This window comes from Protopterus annectens, chromosome 8.part1, assembly GCF_019279795.1.
Source record: "Protopterus annectens isolate FY-2018-M chromosome 8.part1, PAN1.0, whole genome shotgun sequence".
In the NCBI taxonomy this organism is placed as follows: domain Eukaryota; kingdom Metazoa; phylum Chordata; order Ceratodontiformes; family Protopteridae; genus Protopterus; species Protopterus annectens.
The window spans coordinates 442,648,392-442,673,956 of NC_056742.1; the positions used below are offsets into that span (position 1 = coordinate 442,648,392).

At 38.3% G+C, this 25,565-nt stretch overlaps 1 protein-coding gene across 4 annotated transcripts in view; it reads right to left on the reverse strand.

Annotated features, from left to right (window-relative positions):
• The window catches only part of LOC122810396 (solute carrier family 12 member 4-like), a 2,349,234-nt gene that overhangs the window by 234,604 nt on the left and 2,089,065 nt on the right, over nt 1–25,565 (reverse strand). For all 4 annotated transcript variants that reach the window (XM_044081998.1, XM_044081999.1, XM_044082001.1 and 1 more), the window contains exons 20-21: nt 18,606–18,737; nt 18,407–18,514 (exon numbers count right to left, since the gene is read on the reverse strand). In XM_044081998.1, coding sequence (XP_043937933.1) covers nt 18,407–18,514; nt 18,606–18,737 — 240 coding nt within the window. The remainder of the gene's footprint in view (nt 1–18,406; nt 18,515–18,605; nt 18,738–25,565) is intronic.

Sequence of the window (25,565 nt, forward strand, 5' to 3'; positions counted from 1 at the left end):
GGGGCTGAACGTGTAAGAAATCCCTAACCGTTTGCATGGACTTTGCCTTATCCTCCATTTTCTTTATCACCTCTTCAGCCTTAGACCCAAACAAAACATTATGCTGAACAGGAGCATCCAGTAACTTTGCTTTCACTTGATCAGGTAAGTTTTGTTCCTTTAATCAAGCATGCCTTCTAATGACTGTGCCAGAGGCAGCCGCCCTGCAACCTCCAAGGCATCAAAACCACAGTGTAAACCATGCTTCCCCCCACTTGTTCAGTGGCATGTATCAAATCGTGTAATTCATTATTATCTGCACATGCAGAGATGTTAGCTAGCTTTTGTTTCATAACAGATAGTAGAAATTGCTGATATTTTAACATATGAAATTGACAATTTAAAGCCCTAATAGATAAAGTAGCAGAAGTGTACACTTTTTTGCCCCATCTCTCCAAAGCTCTTGAAATCCTTATCTGTCGGAATAGGGTTTTTAGCAGAAGTGGCCTTAACCCCCTTAGGACCCTGAGAAGTGGTTTCTGGATCAGCAGTAGGATTCTTGTAAAGGAACTGGTGGGAATCAGGGACCCTGTAATATGTGTGGGGCTTAGCAGGGGCTGGAGGAAAGGAGTCCGGAGTTAAATTAGCCTCAGAAAAGGCATCATCCACAATATCCAAAATAGGAGGAATAGCCAGGGGTCTATGTTGGGGAAGAAGGAAATCCCCAAGTCTTCTCTTAGATTCAGAGTACTCCTGTCCTTCCCAGTGAAAATGTTCTCTCATTTCATGTAAAGTTTCCCCAAATGAAAAATCCTCAGGGGGGAAGCTGAAGGAATGGAGTCCTCAGTATCAGAATCCTCATAAGGAGGGAAAGAATAATCCTGGTCAGAGGAAAACACTGAAGAAATAGATGCCTGATCAGAAGAATCATAATCCAATTCTTGCCTTGGCCTTTTGTCTGGAGGGGGATGTGAACCCCTAATCATGGTAAGCAAGTCCTCCGCCATTTTAAGTAACTGTTTTTGGGATTTGGGTCCCGGATCAGAAGAGGCCTGGGCTGGTGTCTTAGATTTAGAAAGAGTCTTTGCCTTTATCAGAAGCTGTTTCTTGTTTCTGTTTTGATTTCTGCGAAGTCTTGCTTGTCTGATGATGTTTTTTTTTTTTTTTTTTTTTTTTTTATATAGAGTGGATTGCTGGTTGGATTATTGTGAACGAAACATTGAAAAATGAAAAAGTTAACCATTCTGAGAAATACTAATTTTCTGTCACTCAGCATTCAAACAAAACGTGTGAAGTAAAACTTGCGTGAAAATTTCACCTGCATTTATAAACTGGTCTGACATTTTATTTTACTGCTTGGTTCCTCTGTCGTGGTATTTTGGCGTTTTTTTGAGTTCGTTGCTGTTTTTTTCATTGTTCCAGTTTATCAGAAGCTGTGTTGGCCTGAAAACCCCCTTGAAAGCCGGTACCTGCACAGCGGCTCCGGACCCATCAGAAGGAGCATTGTCTGAAGGTCCTGCAGCTGAAGTGCTCAAAGGCCTAGTTGGCTCCTCGTGGGAGTCCGTTTCGGCAATTGGTTCTGAAATGGCTGACGACAGGGGCTGCGAAAGCGCCTCACTGATGACGGCCGAACCAGAAGCTGGCTCTGCTTGTAAAATGTCGTATGATTTGGACCTTGGAGGCCTGTCCTTATCCTTGCGTCGTTTGTGAACTCCGGTAGTTGGAAGCGTGCCCGACAACATTTTATAATTAAATCGCCTACTAAAGTAGTGAAAAGCAAAATCGTACCTTCGCTTAATCGTACGTTGGTTAAATCTAGCACAAAACCGACAACTAGCTACATCGTGATCAGGGCCTGAACAAGGAATACATTAAGAATGGAAATCCTTAGGAGGTATTTGCTTCCCACAAGAAATGCAATTATTAACTTTTTCCTGACATCGGACTAGAGCAAGAAAAAAGTTTCACCAACGGGGTACTTAGCTTTGAGTAGAAGAAGTAAGTCTTCGGACTGAAGCACGAGAAAATATCAGGAGTCAGCCAACCGGCACTTGCGAACTGCTTTCACCACATAGCAAGAAAGACTGGAGAACATGGCGTCGGCTGGCAGCTTTGTACTCCTGGCGCTATGACGTCAGGGAGCATGACTGAACAGCCGTCGGTCCCAGACTTTGGGATTCTGGCCGACTGAGGACTGCCTGCCGGCAGGGAGAACCCTACAGTGATGACTGCAACAGTGAAACACGATGAACATCCAATATAGATTAGCTAAGGTCCATATTCTGTTATTAAATTTAATTATAACAAATGCTAGTAGTTCTTCTTTGTCTTCACATTTATAAATAACTTTTGGAGTGATTATGTTTTTCTTCCAGAGAATTGATGCTCCTTTTGTCTTTGTTCTATAGGAGGATTGAGCTAAGACTGTATAGTCCTTAGGGTTCCAAATAAAGCTATCATTAGTCTTAAAATGCGTTTCTGGAGAAATACTACTTGTGCCTTATTTAGATTTAAATATTTTAGTAAGTTTGATCTTTTATTTGCATTATTTAAGCCATTAGTATTTAATAAGAATGTTAAATCCATTTCAAGTTATTGTTGGAAGAAACTTTTTGCTTCTTTTTTTTACTTTGATTACAGTAGTTATACCATATTCTCTGATAACACTGAATGTTAGTGTGTAAACTTGGGAGTGTAATTTAATGTTCTTTCTTCTTTAAATATAAGTAGGGTAAAATTCTGGTCAGGCTTTAAAAAAGTACTTCTATAAAACATTAATTCTAAAGTATCAAATACAAGTAAATATGAATTTCCCATTAAACATGGAATGAAAGTAATTCCTAATCCAACAGATAAAGACAGATCTATTGGATTATCACTCATGCCTTTAACCAACAATATCAACTGAGCTCCGTATGTTAAATTATTATATGGAGAATTTTCTTAAAAGAGATGTGAACTTCTATATTATTCTATTATTGTTCTATAGTATTTTATATATCAGGATGGAATCTTAAAAGAGATGTGAACTTCTATATTATTCTATTATTGTTCTATAGTATTTTATATATCAGGATGGAATTTTAGTAGTGTAAACAATTATGTTGACTTAGAAAATATCCAATATTTAGTTGCCCTTAAGAGATCCCAGACATGTCAGATATGTCATTTTGGATAAATTAAATGCAACAGAGGAGCATACACTAAATAAGCCAACAACAAATAGATTATTACTAAAATAATTTGACTAAAAGCACTCTACAGGAGACTGAGTGATTACCAATGAAATATGAATTTACTGTAGGTGTACTGTCTTCCTTTACTTTCCCACACTTCAGCTGACCAACTTCAACTTACACTTATGAAAAGACATGGCTTATCAGTGGTATCCTGACTCTGAGTAGAGGGGCCCTACATTCTAGTGTGCAGTGTTTTTACATATTTATAAATTTAGAAAGCAGAGTCTAAGAATGAACTATGATCACCCTGACAATTCCCATCATGCATAGGGCACCTCCTGCTTCCAGAATGGGTAATCACATCAGGTCTAGAATGAATGTGAAGGTACTTATATGGTAATCAAGACTTACCTTAGGTAAGTATTAATCAAATAGTATTTAGAGCATCTTAGAGAGTTCTCAGGGCAGTTAGAATACTTTTAAGCCTCTCCTCCCTTGACCAAAAACAAGAGATTTCCCTTCCCTTGCTTTAAATCGGTACTAATAAAAGAAATTCAGCAAACATAGGTAAACAGAAATAACATTCAGCAGTCCGTCTTGTATATGACTCGCAATCCATTAAACAAGTCAGTGACTATCACTACTTTAGTAAATATTCTAAAGACAAATTAGAAATAATTTCCTAGCTCCTTAAATTTTCTGATAAAGCATAAAGTTAACAATAAGCTACTTTAAATAAAACTATAAAGCATTTCAATTTTTCCTTGCATGTATACATTTCTACTTATATTCTAGTGTCAATAGCTGTCTTTGAAATCTGTACAATACTTCACTTCTTCAAATCATTCCTTTTTCAGTTCAGGTTTTGTCTTGTCAAAACGGAAACAATATTTCAAGGGCACAATTAATATTTAGACTGATGTTTCAAATAAATAACTTGTTAGTTGCCAATTGAGTTAGTTTAGAATGTATGGTTAGTGCAAATATAGCATGTTGCAAAAATAATATGTATTTTTTCGTGTGCTCTAGAGACTGTCATATGCAAGTGACATATATACTGTATCATACATAGAGCAAATAGCTTATGGATTCAGGTTGTTAAAGTAAATTATGCTTATTAATCAGGCAGTTGCATTTAAATTCACAAGTAATTTGGGGACATTTCAGTTGAGTTTCCAGCAATGTGTAGTCCAATGTGAGTAAATGAGTCCACTTTTCCTCATAAACATATGTCACAATTCATTAAACTAAGCAGAAGTCTAACATCTGTCTAATAATCATTAAAAAGACAAAGAATAGGATTTCCTAGCTCTTCAAACTTTCTATCGCAAAATGTTGACAGTAAGCTATTTTAACTGGAAGACTAAAACATTTCAATACTTCCTTGTGAATATATATTTTTACTTTCACTGTAGTGTCAAGAACTGTCTTTGAAATCTATGCATTACTTCATTTCTTTCACGTCATTCATTTTACAATTCAAATTATGTTGTTGTTGTTTGTCTTTCGGCTTTTCCCGGTAAGGGGTCGCCACAGCGGAACTCCAGTCCGCTAATGATTGGCAGTAGATTTTTACGAAACGCCGAGGTGCCAGCTCAACGCCGAACCTTCAATGAAGGCACGCCCATTTACGCACGCATGTCTTTCGAACACTACCCAACCGTGGGGAGGACATGCAGACTCCACACAGAAGGCACTCCCAAGCCAAGCTGAGAATCGAACGGGAGAACCTCTTGCTGTGAGGTAACAACGCTACCACCGTGCCACTGCGGCATTTTACAATTTACAATTCAAATTCTATTTTGTCAAAATGTTAATAGCATTTCAAGGGCACATTTAATATTTAAACTGATATTTTAAATGAATAGCTATCAGTTACCAAGTGAGTTTGTACAGTGTGTTAATGCAAAGATAACATGTTGCAAAAAGTAATATGTATCTTTTCATATGCTCTAGAGACAATTTCAAGTAACATATAAAATGTAACTTTTACAGTGCAGACAGCTTGTGAAATCAGCATGTCAAAGTGAGTAATACTTTTTAATCAAGCAGCTACATTTAAGTGCACATGTAGTTTGGGAACATTTCAGTTGTGTTTCCAAGAATATGTAATCCTATGAGGATAAATCATAGAATATTTACAAATAATCCTATTATGTATTTATTTTACCTTGCTTAGGTTGTTTTTCATTTTAATAACTAAACAACATTACTTTTTCTTATTTGTTATCTGTGAGGCTAAATGCACTTTCGCAGATTCAGTGTCCTTAAACTGCAGCAGTTGTTTACTGTTGCTATGGCAACGCAAATAGAATGTGAAGAAAGCTTCACTTCTCTTAACCAGCAGTACATTTTTCCCTCCTTTTTTTATATATATTTAATACTAAAAGGAAATAATTCAAAGGACATATGTACATGAATGGAACATTTCAGAGTTAATCACGAACATGTCCCCAATCCCAGTAACCATAACACTGACACTCATTAATCTAATAACTATTGTAATAACAATTAAGTTCACTATTCTAATTAGTCTACCTTAAAACTAGATTATTTTAGACTATTATTTATCTATGTATAGATAGTGAATTATTAAATATATACAGACTACATTAGTAAATAGGACAGAATTTAGAAAGGGAGACCAGATGCAGTTAAATAAATAATGAGAAGAGAGAAAGAAAAGAGAAAATTAAGAGAAAATACAAATATACTATGTATGTTGATTTACAGTATAAATATTTTAAGTGCTATATAACCCTCCTTCTGTGAAAGAAAAGTACCCTGTTTTACATACCTGAGGTAATGTGAAAACTCTCATGTGCCATCTATTTTCAAAAAATATAGATAAAGATTCTAGTAGTTAGTTACCCTTGTTTTAAAATTCCAAGCAGTAAAATTGGTCCTTTAAAGTAATGTTAAAACAGTTCATATCACAGTAGATGCTTTGAGAGATTTGGCTGTAATAGTATCAGTCTTTTGCTTCTTCTTTTTGACATCTGTCCAGACATTTGTTTTTGTTCTCTTGAGAGAAGTGACATCCAATCCATATCTTCTGGTAAAGTAATCACATTATTAGTTTTAATACATGAAGAGGCTTCCTCCAAGTCAGTAAAAGACCTCATCTCGTTGGCATACAGTATTCTTATCTTAGCTGGATATCCAAGTTGTGCCTTGATGTTATTTTTTCAGAAACTTTATCATTGGCCACCCTTTTTTCCTTTGTTACACTATTCTAGATGAATAGTCGTTATCAAATCTTATCAGGCTCTGTTTATATTTTAGAGGTGCCTTCCTCCAAGCATATCTTAAAATCAGTTCCTTGTCCAAGTATGAAAGAAATTTGATAATTATTGACCTAGGAGGAGAGTTTGAGTTAGTAGCAGGTTTTCCAAGAGCTCTGTGCCCCCCTTTCAATGCCAAAGGATAGTCCTCCTTTTAAATTTAAAAAAGTCAGGGATCCAGCTGGATAAAAAGGAAATAATATCCTCACCTTCTGTGTTTTCAGGTAATCCAAAAATCCTGATGTTATTTCTCCTCTCCCTATTTTCCAAGTCATCTATTTTATTAACCAAGTGTTTTGTTTAAGAAGCAGTTCTTACTGTGTTTTCTCTTCCTTAAGTCTGCGTTCTAAGTCATTTAGAGAAACCTCTATTCATGTTATCCTTGTCTAGTGGTGGTGCAGCATTTCCTTGAGGGTGTCGGCCTGTTTTTGACTGCTTGTTTTAAGATTTTCCAGGTTCTCTTTAAAATCATCCATCTTCAAAGACAACTCCTGCAGGGCAGATGCTATCTGTTGTAGTTCCTTCTTTAAGGCAGCATCCTGGTGAAAATTCTTTGAGTTGCTCATTTTAACAAGTGAATACATCTTCAAGCCTTTTGACAGGAAATTATTTGCAAAACTTCACCAGAGTTTCTAATTATGTAAATTCGTCCTTTATCTATAAGATTTTATACTTTGAAGAAAAAAAAAGAATATTTTTTTCCTGTCTTATTTAACAAGTTATATGGAGCTCTATAATACTGCTGCTTTCAGTTAGCCATTCAGGCTCCGCCCCCCGGATCTCAACTTTTTGTTGAGGCTAATAAGGGAATTTGTCCAGTCTTGGGACTTTGCCTTACTCCGCATCAGTTTCCTCCGTCTGTTGTAGAGTTTGTTTATGGCAGGGGACCACCAGATTGGCTTCCTTTTTTTGGAGGACTGTGGGTATGGCAAGATCCAAGCATTTGTGTATGTGTTTGCACAGTGCACTGGTGTATGATTTGGCGGTCATGCAACTATTCTCCACTTGCATGGGTACCGTGAAATTAGCCACCTCTGTTTTTAGGAGCCCAAAGTTAGCTTTGGAGAAGTCTTTCATGGTGGCTATTTTTGCGGGGGGTGGGAGGGATGTGGATTTCCAAGGTGATCATTTTGTGGTCAGATCTAACCAGGGAGGAGTTGACTATGGGTGTAGAGCAATGGTCGCCCATGTTAGTAACGACCAGGTCAAGGATGTTGCTACCTCTAGTGGGGGTAAGAACAAGCTGGTCAAGGCCATTGGAATTAATGAAGTCCCAAGAAACACTGGGCAAGTGCATTGGCACATGAGTAGCTTTCCCAGTTAATGGACGGGTAGTTGAAGTCGCCTAGTACGTGTGTGTTAGGCTGGACCTTAATATTCTCCAGGGTGCTTAGGAACGTGGAATGTGAATCTTGGGACATGGTTGGGGACCTATAGCAGGCTACGACCCTAACGCGGTCTTACCCAATGTTAGCTGCACCTGAAGTATCTCTGATGCGTTATGTTGGGCTACCAGTCTGGAGGTGTGCGTATCCTTTATGAATATGGAAACACTACCACCTCTGGAGATTCAGTCAATGTTCTGGGGCCCAAAGGTGTGGAATGAGTTATACCCTGGTAGTGCAGGGGTGCTTTCTGCTGCCTTGAACCAGATCTCTGTTGCAGCACAAATGTCGATGTTCTCCATTTTAAGGAGTGCTTTGAACAAGTGCATTTTGAGATTTAGACTTCTAGCATTCATCTTCTATTTCAGGTTTTAGCCATGTCTCTACTGTGGCTAGGATATCTGGGTTGCATTAAATCATCTAGACATGAAAATCTGTGATTTTTGTTGCATATGCTTCTAAGGTTTAATGTGACTATTTTTAAACTTTTAAGATGTATTCTTTGGTTTGGGGTTTGGCTGTGACCTTGGTTGGGCTGGACGTCACCAGACTGATGTATGGTGGAGAAAGATGTTTTGTTTATTATGGCATTCTTAGTAAACATGGGTCTGGCATTTCTTTGTATTTTTGAGTTACAACAATGAACACAGGCAACCAGTAAATGGGTTCATCTTCTAGGTCCCTGCTTGTAAATGTTCTCCCAAGCCTCTGCTTACACTTACAAAGAGTACCAGAGAACTTGTTATCAATTTGGGATGCATGGCTAGGCTTAAAAAGGCCCTAGTGGTCTTAACCTAATACACACCTTTGAACCGAAGGAGGTTATCTGCTCTTTAGTCAGTGTGCATAATTGTGTGTATTGTCTGGATTGTAAACTGTTTTGAAGACAGAAGGATGCTACTAGAAGGTCAGATGATATAAGGAGGGGGAAGCATTTTGATGACGGACTTGATTATGTTTGCTGTTAGGTGTGTAGATATGACACCGTATGACGTGGCAAGCACCCCTAATAACTGCATTCCTGTATATGAAGATCTCTTAGGTGTGACTTGCTTCATCATTGTGTTTGTTGTGGGGTTGGGGGTTGGTATCAAACACAAGGTACAGAGTTTGATTCTTACCTCTGAAAGAAAATTGGCTAAGCTTATAATGGCCCATAGGGGCAGCTAGTGAAGTACTTACCTATAAGCTGTGGAAAGAGGCATACATGGCAACCAGTGTGTGCCATTCGGGTGATGGGACGTACTACTGAGGGCTAGAGATAGAGGAACTTGGCTGAGGAGGGAGGGAAGAAGATGGTCAGACAGAACCTGGTTTGCCTGGAAAGAGAGGCTTCTGAGCTGTAGGAGTCTGAGTAGATTTAGCAGGAGGCGCTCTTCTAGCACCCTTTTTATCCTTGGGAGGAGGGCGAGATTGTCTATGGACAAAGGCAAACTTGGTAGGGTAATTCCTCTGAAATTTGGGAACAGGAGAAACAAAAATATGTTTCAATTCCTGCAGAGTTTTATCCTTTTCCCAAAGAGATTTAAAAAGCTCAGCAGCAGCAGAACCAAATAGATTCTTATTTTCAAGAGAAGCATCCATTAGTTCAGGCAGAGGCTGAAGGCGAAGCTAGGAGTACCTCCATAACACTGGACCAAAAGCAGCACCCCCAGATAATGGATCAGCTGTATCATAATAATTTAATGGAATGGCTGGCCACTTGAAAACAGGACCCTAACAAAGAGGGGCCTGAAGCCTTCCCCTCACAATCAAGATCTGAAATAACTGAAAAGCCTGAGAGAGAAGAGCCAGAGTATACCCTGGACATGGGTCTGATAATTGACAGCCTTGAAGGCCAGATTAGCAGCAATATACACTTTCTTACCCAGCCTCTCCACAGTTCTGATGTCCTTCTCAGAGGGGAACTACTAAGTAGAAGGCAAAAGCTTAGAGGCTTTATCAAAAGAGACCGAAATAACAGAAGGGTCAGTTGATGGAAATCTGTAAAGTTTGCAATTATCAGGCACCATATAAAGCCTATCATTTTTTTTAGGAGCAGGGGGCTGGGAATCAGGAGTCTAAGAAGCTGCAGAAAAAGTATCCAAGAAGGCATCGAGAACAGGATAAATAGCAGAGAGCTTGGGAGACTCCATTTGAAGGAGTTCATAATACCACCTTTGGACATCAGAAACCTGGACACAATCTCACTTAAAAAAACTCCATCGTATGGGAAAGAGTTTCCCAAAGAAAAACTCCTCAAAAGGAGAATCAGGACCAATGGAATCCTCTTTCTCTGAACCATAATCCAAGGGGAGGGAACCTGGATGGAACAGGCCAAAAAGCCCTCATCAGATGAAACCTGCTTTGTAGGCCTCTTAAGAGAAGACGACCAAGGGGGGAGCCAGAACAGAGACCCACTGAAGAGGCTTCAAAGCCATAAGGGTATTAAACAAACCCTGTGTAAAATTCTGTTAGTCACACTGAGGGATCCTTAGGAGCAGGAGAAATATGCTTAGTATTTTTCTTTTTTAAAGGGATGTCAGCCCTAAATATTTTAGGCGGCACAGACTCCTGCTTACATTCAATAAGCATAGCAGGAATCTCCTCCATAACAAGGATTGCGGAAAATCCCCTAGGCCCTTCAGAAATAATCAGGCACAGTTCTCCCTCAACATCCAAAACGGACATCCACAGAACCTCTGGGGACGTGCGAGCCGTGTCCATGCAGGCCTCCAAAGAAGTCGCAGCAGGTGGTCCTCTAGACTTTCTCCAGCTTCCAGTGCAGGCGGTACAACAGAAGAACCTGACCGAACTTTCTTGGTCTTTCTCTTCGCAGACAGCTGACCTTCAGGTCAGGACGATTCTGCTATAGTACCTTGAATCAACAATTTAAGAAGTTGGTTCTCTATGTACACAGAGAGGAAAGCAGACTATGCAAAGTTTTTGAGACAAACGTCTGACAGAGAACAAGACATATGGTTGTAAGAAGCACCAAAGTAAAACGAAGACTGCCAATGATGGCCCTTTTAGGGAATATGTCTCCCACACTGGCATGTCCCCTTTCTGGATGATATGTAAGCCAGCAACCAGCAAAAAGTAAAATAAGAAAACCCCCAACAGGGCACTTATCTGAAAACGGATTAGCAACCAGCAGACAAAAGAGCATTCAGACTGAATCAAAGATGGCGTTCGAACTAGCGGCAAAGTTGTTCTGATGATGATGTATCCATAAGTCACCTTTATGTCCTATGCAGTGCACAGGGAGCATACATGTGATGTATGATGCTACTATTACAACCTAAGGCTTTGGTATACTGGCCGGACGTCAGTCTGCACTTGGCAAGGGATCCCTACTGTAAGGAATACTGCAACAGTGATACAAGAGGACATTAATACTGGTTATCAGTTTAAAACAAAAGACAGTATAAACACAACCGCTGCAACAGCCAAATGGCAGCCATTAATTTAGAACATACTAGTGAAACTGCTCCATGGTTATTAGTCCATACAGAAAGGAATAATCCTTCAGTTTATTGCAATCCTTTCTAAAAGGATGCCACAGTGTAATTATCTAAGCTCACCCAGAAATAACTAGTCAATGCAATGTTTTAGGTGAATAAATGGCTGGATAAAAATAGGGATTGTTGAGAAAAAAAAATGTAGCATTTGACCCTTAAAACAACAAGTACTAATAAAGAAACAAAAAGAGAAATTAAGAAACGGTGCCACTTTACCATTGCTAACATATACTCGTTTACCAGGAAAAAATAATCTAGATGTGATTTCAAGCATCAAATAAAAACTAACTATACTGGTTTTGATATACTTGCTTCTTCAATAATCAAAAGGACAACAAGCAGAAACCAAAAAAATCAATAAGAAAAAATATCCCACTGACAGGAACACAGGATTAATACTAGGCCAAAGATTATGAGGAACATAAGCTACGTAGCCATATAAACTAATTTGTTTTATGATGAAGTGTCCTGCTCCTATCACTTAACAGTGATGTAATAAGGAAGCATGAAATAATGCCAAACTCTGAGGACATTAAAGAGAAACAAAATGTTCTGCAAATGAGGCCTTACAAAGCAGGTTGGAGTATTTTCTTACCCCTATAGGTTCATAGGTTCATAGATTAGTACTAAGCTAACTGCCCTTGCAAGTCTTTTTAAGCCTAGCCAATTATCCCATGTGAGACTCAAACCCTGCACATTGTGTTTGCAAGGCAAACACCTTAACCATTAGGCCACCCTCCCAACCAAAAGATACATAGGTTCATAGATTAGTACTAAGCTAACTGCCCTTGCAAGCCATTTTAAGCCTAGCCAGTTATCACTTGTGAGACTCAAACCCTGCACGTTGCGCTTGTAAGGCAAACACCTTAACCATTAGGCAACCCTCCCAACTCCATTATTTCCTTACAGTGCTCACACTGGAGGCACTAATCTGCTAAGACAACAGTCTATTTGTGGACTGATGTATTTTTCATATGCTGTTTTAGTTTTTTAGGGTGTTTATGCACAATTCTGATGCCTGTCAGAAAAAAAGCCCCTTACATTGTTACACTAGCAAACTATAACACTATTTAACACTTTTGACGAACATTTTCAATAAAGTTCCCATCTCATGAACTATTGTGCAAGTCTTTTTGAAAATGTTTTGCAGATCAACTGTAAACTGATGTTGTCATAACCAAATATGAGAAGGCTATACAGTTTATGAGCTGGGGGCACGGGATGGGGTGGGGTGATGCAGGTTTACAGCATACCATTTATGAGCTCCATCGGAGAGTTACCACTACGCAATGTCACTGCGCAATTTTAGCTCTATGGTGCAAAAGGATAAAGACCAGACTGCGGACCCAATGTTTGAGTAGGGGCTTAGATACTGAACAGCTGGGGAGGGACAGACACAAATAAGTGCCTACAGCTCACCTATCTTTGGGGAAGGTGTGGTGGATTCCAACTCAGTTCTTCTTCTGCACCAATGCCAAGGGCAGAGACGCAATAGCATTGAAAGCAGCAGCCAGTCATGGAAAGGTTGAGAACACGCAGCTACCCAAGCTGACGAGTGTCCTTGTCTGTGCATGAATGCATGCTCAGACGTAAGGTTAAGTAGTGGTATTTCAGGTACTCAGATAACCACTGAGATGGAATTACAAGGTTGAGCTACAAAACTCCCCACTGCTCACATCCTGCTGGGTCTAAGCAAGAACACAAACAACCCTAAAGGCTCCTTGCATGGCTCACTCCTTACTGGCTGCAGGAAACGCAAGTCTCCTGTGGGGAAGTTGATGTTTGGAAGGCAGTGGAAGAAAAAAAACAAAAAAAATATATAGATTACTGTACAGTTCTGTCTGGAAAAGTCAATTCATAAGTCAACTGTGAAATGCCATTTTAGACAGAATTGCATAATGACAGTTACAAAACTTGTAGCGTTTAATACACAAGAAAAATTAATTTAACAGTATTTTTGTAATGCACCTAAGTTGAAAGAATGTCCATTAGTTCACCATTTAACATTTTCACTTCAAATTTACCATGTGAGTTCTCATCTCATGAACGTTTCATCTGTCATCTTGCATCTCTATCCACAAATTTTGTTTCACAAACCAACTGCAAAATAACTTTTTTTTTTAAACAGAACTGCACAATCACACAAAGTTCATGATAAGGAGCCAAATTTGGCACAAGTGAAACCCATTGCTGCGGTGGCCACACCAGATTAACTCTGGATATGAGAAACCTCACAAAAGTTATGCTGCACAGCAGTCACAAATCCCATTCTAGCATAGTAATGTTGCCTGCCCACTGTCACAAATAACATTCCAGCATAGTAATGTTGCCTGCTCATCCTGTCACAAATCACATTCCAGCATAGTAATGTCACCTGCCCATTCTGTCACAAATCACATTCCAGCATAGTAATGTTGCCTGCCCACTGTCACAAATCACATACCAGCATAGTAATGTCACCTGCCCATTCTGTCACAAATCACATTCCAGCATAGTAATGTTGCCTGCCCACTGTCACAAATAACATTCTAGCATAGCAATGTTGCCTGCCACTGTCAGAAATAACATTCCAGCATAGTAATGTCGCCTGCTCATCCTGTCACAAATCACATTCCAGCATAGTAATGTCACCTGCTCATCCTGTCACAAATTACTATGCTGGGATGTGATGTCACCTGTCCATTCTGTCACAAATGACATTCCAGCACAGTAATATTGCCTGCCTATTTGGTCACAAATCACATTCCAGCATAGTAATGTCTCCTGCCCATTCTGTTACAAATCGCATTCCAGCATAGTAATGTTGCATGCACATTCTACTCCTCACAAGGGGGGGGGGGGGGGGGTTTCCATCCCCATCTTCACACACTGGCTATTAAGGTGCCCCTTGCCCTCCCCTCCATTTACATAGCCCAAGGTTGTTCCTGTCTGTAGCTGCAGTAGCGTCTCAGGCTTAGGAACAATATATACGCTAGTTAAGTCTGATTCTTTGATGAGAGCACATAAAAGAGTAGTTATTTCCAATCTTAGAGGAAAATCGAGGCCTTTTATTTGAGATCACCATATTAATACGTTGCATTATTTATACTTATATTTTTAACACTGTCATTTAAAAACAGCTTAACCCTGCCTTTTTCAGGAACACAAGTGTTGCTAAAAAAGAAATCTGAACATGACAGTTTTTTTTTTTTTTACATGGTGCTTTGTTTTCCCCTTCATATCCCGGAAACATTTTTCTGATAAACTATGTAGTTATCGTTTGGCTAAGTCAGTGCACACAATAAGCAGCAGGTGTGCGAGGTGAAGAACTCCACGCAATGGGTGCAGGGAACACTTATTTCATATAAATGCCTCCTTTCTTAGTCATAAAGGCACTGTTTTGTGCTTTTCCTGCAAAACTTTCATAGTTTGATATGGGGGTCACTGTGTTGGTACTATGTAATGTCTGTGTGTGTGTAACAAGGAGGAAATGGGGGGTTTCAGATTACCACTATACGTCACTGCACTAGTGCTCCTTGTATGCACACACGTGCGTGTCTGTGTGTGCAAGGAGGAAACGGGGTTTTACCACTGTACGTCACTGCACTAGTGCTCCTTGTATGCACACATGTGCATGTATATACACACACACACACACACATTTACATCTACTATGAACGGTTTTGATTGTTACAGGGTCATAGGAAAGTACCACACTGGCTGCCTTGTAGGCCATTTTAAGCCTAGCCAGTTTCCCTTTTGGTGCTTGAATTAACCTACTCCATTTAGTGTTAGACTGGCTTTGTCTATCCCATGGTCAACAGTTATATATTACCCCTAGTTAGAATAACTGGGATCATACCATAGATAATTTGAGGGGACCCGTGTGTGGAACAAAGCATGACCAGCACAAAAAGTATGCACCTACAGAAAAAAATGAACACAAATAAGGGACAGAGGTGAAACTAAACTCACCATGAAAATGTTCAAAACAGCTGCTTAATCAAATTCTGAGGTCAGCACAAGACAGCCAGCAATATACAGCATAAAAAAATGCAGCCAACCTCTTCCGCTCTATAATTTTATAGTAACACTGCACTAGATTCTTAATTTAGAGGCCACTACATCATTAACATACTGGAGGGAATTATCTGCATTGGTGCAGAAACTAGCGTTCCAGGAAAAGTACTATGCAGCTGCAATACACCGTATAGATATGACATATACAGCAACACATGAACTTATGTTCACTGACGGTCATCGAATGATGTGTATTACATGCTCAAGTCACTATGCAGCTTCTTATCTGTCAATAAATCATTTGAATGTGTTCCTTAGCTGTACACTGTCCCGCTGAGACAAGCAAATCAAGGTGCAGCACATGCACGAGACAACATTTCTTTTCTTTTGCTGATCTAGTTGTGACTGTAGGATTTTTGCTTTCCTTTAACCACTGTATTTGGTGATTTATATACTGCAGCTATCCATCAAGAGCTCATTGTCATCAGGTCCAGATTATGGGTCAAAATCTAAAAGACCTCTTCACTTCCCTCATCCTTATCTACAACTTCCACCACAATACTATCTCCCTCAAATGTACTCTTATCTCCACCAACTCAATGTCCAAATAGCTTATACCCTTGTAGCATCTCACTTTCCTTCATACATGGACCACATAGCTGATATGTGGTAATGTCAATAGACCTCTACTGCCATATATGAAGTCAACTTATCTTACTCTCTAGATTCCAGGCAATGGACAAGTTGAGGCTGTCTCCTTTTCCCATTACATTCACTAACGCTTTGATCTGACACAGACTGCTTATTTTACCTTTCTTTTTTTAATCTTGTAATGACCCCGCCCCCTTCGGATGGTCTAGCTGTTACTGCTTTCTGAATGACAGTCTCATGATGAAAATTCATTTACAACTACTACATCAGAAGCTTTCACATTTCCTGGAATTATTTGTTTTAGAATGATGCTTCCTGTAAGAACTGAAAGGACTGTATGATACTGTAACTGAAGCTGAAATTACTGGAATGAAGGTCTCTATCTTTTAATTACCCAGAACTATGCTGAAACATGCCAGTTTCTTCTTTATGTGCCAAAACTTATTGTACATTTCAGAATAACAGTCTGTATACAATGTAGTTCGGTTAAGGTTTTATTACGTACAGTGGGGATAGATGTCAAGAATATCCGAATCAGATCTTGATTCTTCCAATAGTGCTGATAAACTGAAACAGACTAAATTATACTCTCTGTAGCTTCTGTACTCACTGTCCATAAATAGTCAGCAATATCCAAATCAAATTTTATTTTCCAATAATGGTGCTGATAAAGAGAAATAGACAATGTCCATAACCTCTACATTCATTATACTCAATTATTCCTTTCCTCCTGAATAATATACTTTAATTAAAATCCTAGAATGCTGAATATTTGACCTGACTTCTGCACTCACTCAAGTGTCTATACCAAACCTCTCTGCACTGCACTGCTATAACTGTGTATCAGTCCGAGCTAACAAAGCATCTTGCCTAATAACAAACTCTGTAAATTTCCTATAATCCTCTTTAACCTTGGTTCCCAAGCCTCGTACCATCTATGTACTCAATGTACTGCACATTTTGTTAACCCATTTCATTCTTATCAGTATTCTTGACTGAAGGTAATTCATTTCTAATGAAACAACCTTTCTATTGAAACTGCACGTAAAATGCAAAACATAAAATGACTATATAAGGCTGCTTTAATATGGTTGCATTTCTAGGCCTATGCAAAGAGAATACTGTATTTATGTTTAATAAACTGCATTCAAGTGAAACCTAATCTTACATTTCCTAACAACTCATCTCTGTTATTTTCTCATTGTGAATTCACAGAACAAACCACAAATAAATCCACAGAACACGACCTGAGGTAAACCAGGAAGTAAACCCAACGAGCTACACCAAAAGTTGTAAAATTTAATGAATGAAGCGCTTTTCGTCTGCACTGTATGCAGACTTATTCAGATACAACATTAAAATCTTTTACCACACTTATAAGGGTGGATTCAGGTATATTCAATTACCCAATTAAACAAAACAATCAATTAAGCAGTCAAGTATCCTAGGATACAACAATCATTTAAGATGCAACAGCTCCACCTTCTTAAAAAAGTGAGGGTAAAATTTAAACTCCCTCTTACAAGCATAAATAATAACATATAATCTTATAACTTACTTTGTGTTGAATGTGTGCTCAATGAATCTCTCAAAAGCTGCTGTTCCACACTATCACAAATTAAAAAACAAAATTAATGTAAATAAAGATATAGAAATAATGAATGAATTGTAAGTTCTAAGTTGTAAATAAGAACTTGCATATCTACTAACAATATCTAATATAATCCCAATGACATTAATTTTGCTGTTAAACACACAGCAGATTCATCTCTGCAAACTTTTAAGTTTAAGAATGCTACTTATTGAACATGAACATGATTCATTTAAACCTGGGGATATGTAAGCATTTAACCTAATCTGCCATTTAAGTTCTAATTCTTCTAACAACAATGGTGATGGGTGAGATTCATTGAGCACACATTCAACACGAAGTAAGTTATAAGATTATATGTTATTTATGCTTGTAAGTGGGAGTTTAAATTTTACCCTCACTTTTTTAAGAAGGTGTAGTTGTTGCATCTTAAATGATTGTTGTATCCTAGGATACTTGACTGCTTAATTGATTGTTTTGTTTAACTGGGTAATTGAAAATACCTGAATCCACCCTTATAAGTGTGGTAAAAGATTTTAATGTTGTATCTGAAGAAGTCTGCATACAGTGCAGACGAAAAGCGCTTTATTCATTAAATTTTACAACTTTTGGTGTAGCTCGTTGGGTTTACTTCTTGGTTTACCTCAGGTCATTTTCTCATTGTGGTTATTTCGAGTAACTGCTGAACATCTCTTAATGGAAGGCAGTTCAGAAAAAGCTTTCACATTCTTCACAAAAAATAAGAAAAAAATAAACTGTATTAACAAATGCGCAAGTAAGATTCTCTCCTGGTCAATGAAGTAGGATGCAAACAATCTTGCTGGAAACATGAACATACCTCCCTCATCCTCTCAGCTCTGGTTAGTCGTATCTGCTTCAACATCTGAGATCGCTGTTCCATCATAAGTGTCCTTTCATATGTATAAGCTGAAATATCAGTGGATTGCTGATAAAAACAAAAAATATACGCTTAGAAATCAGAATGGCTTCACATTTTAGCCAACTGTTACAAAAATTACTGAGTTTTTATGATATACCATTTCAACAACTTCCACGTCGGCTTCTATTCTGAGGTGATAAAGGAATTTCTTTAGATCCTTTTTCATTTGAATACTGTTATCGTCCATCTCAGCTACAGTAAAAATCCGAATGTTACACTTCTTCCAGACCTGTGAAGGAAAAATACCTTTAAAAAGATACATAAGAATCTACTAAACAATTGTCGTTATATAGACTATCCAAAGATGAGCAACTTAGTTTCAATGGCGAGTCCAGTAATGCATGTAATTATGCTGTCAGTAATAACGGACATGCCAGCTAACAGGAGAGCAAACACTGATTTGGAACAAATGGAGAAACAGTCAAGAGATTAAAAACAAGTATCCACAGGTAATTATATTTGAACGCAATGTTTTACAATAAAAGAGATGGGGGGGGGGGGGGGGGGGGTTTCAGCTAAGTTTAACACACAAACTCCTGTACACAATTTTCACAACAACTCATGCATACTTACTCACAAAACACCTAACATTCTCTTAGTCTTCAGTGTAGAATTCTACTTAACATACAAAAATAATAAACAGTCCATTAATAAACACATAAAGCATGCCAAGAAGGATCTTCCATCTAGTACTGCTATGTTACTGTATGTTTGTCAGCTTCACTGAACCCAGGGCTTGGAATGGCAAAAATGGTTTGAATAAGCCAAAATACCTTACAGTTTTACTGTTCTATACAGTAAGACTGTAACTGGGATCTAAATTACTTACCCACGTGTGGCAAAATAGCTTGAGTACTGCCCCTGTTATCCTTTGAAAACTAGTCTACACCTGGCAGTTCTTCAGAAGAAGCAGAAAAGCACAAATCAAAACAGAATCTGAAGTACCATACTGTGATATACTCGGAATAAGTACAAATCCTCAAGAAAGACAGAGAATGCAGTAAATAACCAACATATAGTACTACTCATACTAGGCACCACATCCACTTTACCACACTTTTCTGGCAAATGTCCACATTGGGGTATTGTGTTCTACTTCCAAACATGCCTGCACAAAGCAGTCTCCTCTTGTGTCCTGCTGTTAAAAATCAATACACAATCACTGAGTATAGCACTGAATCACAACATTCAGGTGTCATCACCACCTGTTTTCCACATTATACAGTACATCACTGAACCGGTAGTTGTGCTGTGTTAGCGTTGTTGCCTCACAGCAAGACGTTGTCGCGTTCGATTCTCAGCTAGAGCGTCTTGTGTGTGGAGGCATGCATGAATGGGCGTGCCTTCGTTGAAGTTTGTGTGTCAGGGCTGGTAACGCGGCACGTAAAAATCCACTACCAAACATTAGCGGACCGGAGTTCCGCTGTGGCGACCCCCTAACCGGGATAAGCCGAAAGACACAACAACTGAACCACATCATGCAGGTGTCATCACCACCTGTTTTCCACATTATACAGTATACCACTGAACCGCGTCATTCAAGAGTCATCATCACCTGTTTTTCACATCACGGAGTATACCACTGAATCACAACATTCATGTGTCATCACCACCTGTTTTCCACAGTATACAGTATACCACTGAACCACATCATTCAGGAGTCATCATTATTTGTTTCTCACATCATCATTCAGGTGTCATCACCACCTGTTTTCCACATTACACAGTATACCACTGAACCACGTCATTCAAGAGTCATCACTACCTGTTGTTCACATCACAGAGTATACCACTGAACCACATCATTCAGGTGTCATCACCTGTTTTCCACTGCTTTTAAAGTACTTACAGGATTTCCTAGATTTCAATACAATAGCGGATTAAATAAACTAAGGGTCTGTGTGGTTAAGTCAGATTCTACCTAAAACATTCAAAAATGTGGTAGCTGTCAATTAACATGTACTCCATTTTGAGAGGTTTTAAACTTACTATGAAGCAGAACATTGAGACGTTTTCCCCTCTAAATGTCCACAGATAGTAAAAAAAAATGCGAAATCCATCACTGATACTAATGCCTGCGGCTGCAGACTACTCTGTCTCAGGCAAAGCTCAGTTACTACTATGGGATTACAACATATGTGACATCTTTAGGTTGCATGCTTCCAAATATAAGCTCCATCAAGGTATAAAGGTGTCAATCATCACCCCGCAGACAGCAGTGATGCTCAATGATGACAGGTCCAATTGTATAACTTGTGCTCTTTTTTGGGATTCACTTTATTCTGCCAAAATTATTTTGGTGTATAGTTATCCTTGGATGGATGCTGGGCATTAGACTTTCCCCTCTAACTACAGACTTCCCCAGCCACTATGGTTTGTCTTCCTTTCTATTAAAGTATGTTTGTCCGTGTCTTAAGTGATAACTTAATAAAGGTGTTAAAACAAAAAACAATGGTTTAGAAAAGACAGGCCTAACTTACCCAATTCATATGGTGAATAGAAAGATACAACTCATTCTCCTTGCTTGTTAGATTCTGAGAAGACTTTCTTCTCAAATTTCAGGGTCACCTCCAGAAGACATTTTCTTCATGGTTACATTCAATTTTAACAGAAAATTTTCAGTATCCTGTGGTCAAATCCCTCTTCTCTTGATAAGAGGTATATGGACATGCTGAGTCTTTTAGATTTCAAGTAGACTATACCACCACTACATCATACTTTACCGGATGATCTAGCAGGGAACAGTCAAGGTCCACACACACAAGCTCCAGCTCTGAGAGAGAGAGGTCTCCTTTATCATGATCATTCACAATAATTCATTATCCTGATTTTTTTCTCATTTTCTGTATAGGGACAGGGTGTTGCGTCAAATGTCACAACCTCTCATGATTCAATGCCACTCTGCTACCTTCTACAACAATAATACCGGACTTCCGCAGAGAACCACCCAGTTGGAGTCTTTCCTTAGCTCTTTCTTCCTCTACACGGTCTCACTGCAAACATCAGGTCAGACATGTTGCATCCTGATCTGAATCCAAACTGTTCATCTTCCATCTTATTTTCTACTACTCTGTGTATCTGCTTATTAATCACCCTCTCCGGCCATGTCATACCATTTGACAGAAGTCTGATACCACTATACTGCCCAGAAATGTACAATGTCTGATTTGTTCTTGTACACTGGCACTAGAATGTGTATTCTCCAGTCATGTGGGATAAGTCTTTCTCTCCAAACTGCTGTGAGTACTTTCAGGAGCCATTTTTTTTCCTTAACTCATGCATCACCATCACATCTGCCGTGACCTCATCTTAGCCTGCTGCTTTCCTTGACTTCATGTTCTATAGTGCTGTTCCTACTTCTTCTAGTCTTGTTTTATCGTAGGCAGTACTTATGAAAGTGTTTCCAACTCAGGATAAACACACGAGATCCACATGGTCTTAAAAGAATTCTCTCACCAACAAGCCAATATAGTGAGACAGTTCCTGAAAGTGCCGGAGTAGATTTAGCCCAAAATACAAAACTTTACCTGAGAAAGTTCATTATTTTAATGTTTTGTTGGGAGGGTTAGTCCCACTAGTCTTGAGGCTTATTTTAAGTGGACACCCACTGCATTCATCAAAATAATTTGGGGAAATCTGGGCAGGACACTGAAGACATTTCCCCTACTATGTCACTTCCTGTGCATGCAGAAGTGGAGCTTTCCAAGATGATAAACTGAACAAGAGATAAGAAACCTGACTCTTGTGAAATATATTGCAGTATAAATGTGATAAAAATCATATTATTTAGGAGAAATGCAACCAGGTGGGCAATGTATTTTGCATATCAAACATCTGGTAGACATTGAAGATTCAGAGGCAACCACTTATGTAAAGAAATATCAGAGCATGTGAATTCTGCAACCCCAAAATAAAATGGTCTTGAAGGATTTAGAATCTGAAACTGAACAAAAAGAACAGTGCAGCAACTTGAAGGGTAATGGAATTATGGTACAAAATAAGTGAGTTTCTCTTCAGAAAGTAGGCAATAAGCCACCTGAAAGTGTTGTAATGTCTTACACTGCAGCAGAGAAGACGGTCTCTTGACTATCTGCTCAAATACGAGCTATAATCCATTTAGGCACAGAGATTTTTTTATGTGGCTTTGTAGAACAAAGCCACTGTATTGTTGCATAATCATTTCACTCAACAGTATGAATGCTTACCCTGGTCTAAATTCAAATTAGTCTCTTCTCGTTTACAAACTACAAGAACAGTTGAATCCCCTTTGGTGAACATAAACATTGAAAACGTCACTGGCTGCATTTTGCAAAAAGGTTTACAATATCAAAAAAGTCACAGGGCCTGCCTGTTTTTAGACTGAGGAATAGGCAGTTTTGTTGGATTTAAGTTTAAGGGTAATTTACTTGACCTAATGAGAATTATAATTGTTCACATTTTAAGAGAAAAAATGTTCTAAAGAGATCAGTTGTTACTTTAGGCTGGGAGGTAGTACATCTAATAAAGGAATGCAGTGAAAAGAACATGCAAAACATGGTAAGAAGGGCATTTAAAAAGAAACTTGTCAAAATGCATTCCATGCATATGAGGAGGTCACCAATGGATGCACTGTCCTAACATCAAACACACAGTGGAAAATAGTGTTACAATATCAGAAGGCAGTAATGATAGTGAAAAAGATGTGGAAAGTAAAGTGATAATGTACAAGAAAACATGAATGACCAAACTATGGAACTGTAAACTGTAGTCAACAGATGGGGAGAGACGAATGTAGAAAAATATAAACAGAGTTAAATTATGATTTGTTACAGAGTCTGAAGTACATAGGTGGCAGGGGAAATTACAAGGTGAACAGACCCTAATAGAGAAAAAGAAACATTAAAAATCTGAAACAAAAAATTAAAAGGTGACAATGAGTATGACAATTCTTACTATTTAGAATTTTGTAAGAAGATAAATATCTTTGGACTGGACAAAAACAAGGACTTTTAAAATGATACAAGGTTTATTATACAAAAGAAAAGAAATTGTGTTGCGTGGTGTGGAGAAATGCAGTCTGGTCCTTTGGACCTAATGAGTATTCAACAGGAGTGCTATTAGTAAAGGATGTGCTAATATGGCAAACAATCATACAAATGGTATAAAACAAGATGTTTAATATGCGATTATGTGCAGATGCATTTATAAGATCTCGCACAGCATATGTTCCCCACTAAAGATAATCTGCAAATAGAGGTGCGTGAGGAAATGGAGTAATATTTATTAATATACACTGCAATCATTTGTAGGAGGATTTTTAATTATGCCTGGAAGATGGATGCAGAAAGAAGAAGCTACGTGGAAAAGTAAATAAGGATATATTAAAGCGACCCGAACTGTGGGTAGTGAATGAAAAAGATGATATACATCTAGAAGAGCTGTATTAACTTAAAAAATGATTAAAAGCAAACTGATAAGAGTGTGAACATACAGTTTTCTGATCACTGAGCATGAAGTGTAGAAATAAATTAAACCAAAGGGCATATGCTGGTTGGCTGTGGAATGAGAAGAACCAATGTCACTTTTGTACAGAAACCATAAATAATTTGATACTTTAAAAGGTTATTGGAAGATCATTTAGGAATAAGACCTTATGACAGCTGGAGAATATAAAGTGAGACATGTTAAGATAAAATTAACTATAATTCTGGACAGATGAAAGGATTAAGCCAAAATGAACGTATGTAGAGTCGGCTGATATGGTACATAACAGAAAACATCTTTCTTGCAGAAAATATTACAAAGATAGATAATTATATAACATGAAGAAAGAATGCGTGAAGAATTAGAAAAAAATGTTAAAATGGAAAAAGAACCTTCGTTAGCTAGTTACATTATTTCAGAAAGAAAATGTATGCATGTATAAGTTGACAAGTCTAAGGTGTACCTTAGTCAGGATGTCAAGATGGTGGAAGTGTTCAGATGTATTTACAGAATCTTAATAAAAGGAAAATATTGATAGAAGGAGAAAATTCACAAAGCGTTAAAGATAACAGAAGCAAATATTAAAACAAAGCTAAAGATGCCTAAACAAAAGTTACAGCAGATAATGCACCAGGAAAAGATGGGATAACTTACAGTTGTACACAGATTTTGAATAACAGCAATTGAAAATAACTGAATTGTTGCATGAATAGCGAGGAGAAAGAAAAAAATGTGTAATACAATTTATGTAGAAAAGGAAACACAAGGAATCTATTAAGAAATGGAGCTCAATTTATGTAAAACGTATAAACTGGTAAGATGTTATAGATAGCATCAACTAGGATTACGCAAAGTGCGATAAAACCAGAAGCATATAAGCATATGCATTTGGGAAGGGTATTCAGGTACTATTTACTGATTCATGGACATGAATTTTAAGTTATGTACTCACCATAACTTGGCACCTGTGTTGTCCATTTTCATTCTTTCTCAAATGGTTTTGGATCTGACTCAGCTGCCTACACTAGACTTCAGATCCAGCTCTTGAACGTCTCCTTCTACCCATAATGCCGCATTTCATCCTAATAACCTCAGATCGTGTTTGCTGCCTAATCTCACACTTGTCCAAGAAAGATAAAAATAGAAGGCAGGGCTCAAACCTGGAACTAAATGGTTCTAAACACAGTTTAATGGGTACTTCCAGGAATGACAGGGACGGGGGGGTAAGGAAGAATGAAAATGGTCAGCACAGATGCCAAGCTATGGGGAGTACATAATTACAAATTTGATGTTCTCCTTTCCATTCTTCCTCACAAGTGGGACAGAGTCCCCAGCTACATAGCCCTCGGGTGACCCTCATGGAAGGACATGCCGGAGCACTAATGAACCAAAAGAAGCTCTGTTTCTGGATATGATATCCAACTTGTAATGTGTAACAAATGTAAGAGTCTTTGACCAAGAAACTGCAGCACAAATGTTGCCAATGGAGGTGCTTGACCAAAAGGCGGATGAAGTAGCCATGGACTGAGTTGAATGAGCTCAAGAAGGTCTTGGCAAATTTAGTCTTTTTTGAGAAATAAACCAATGAAATGCA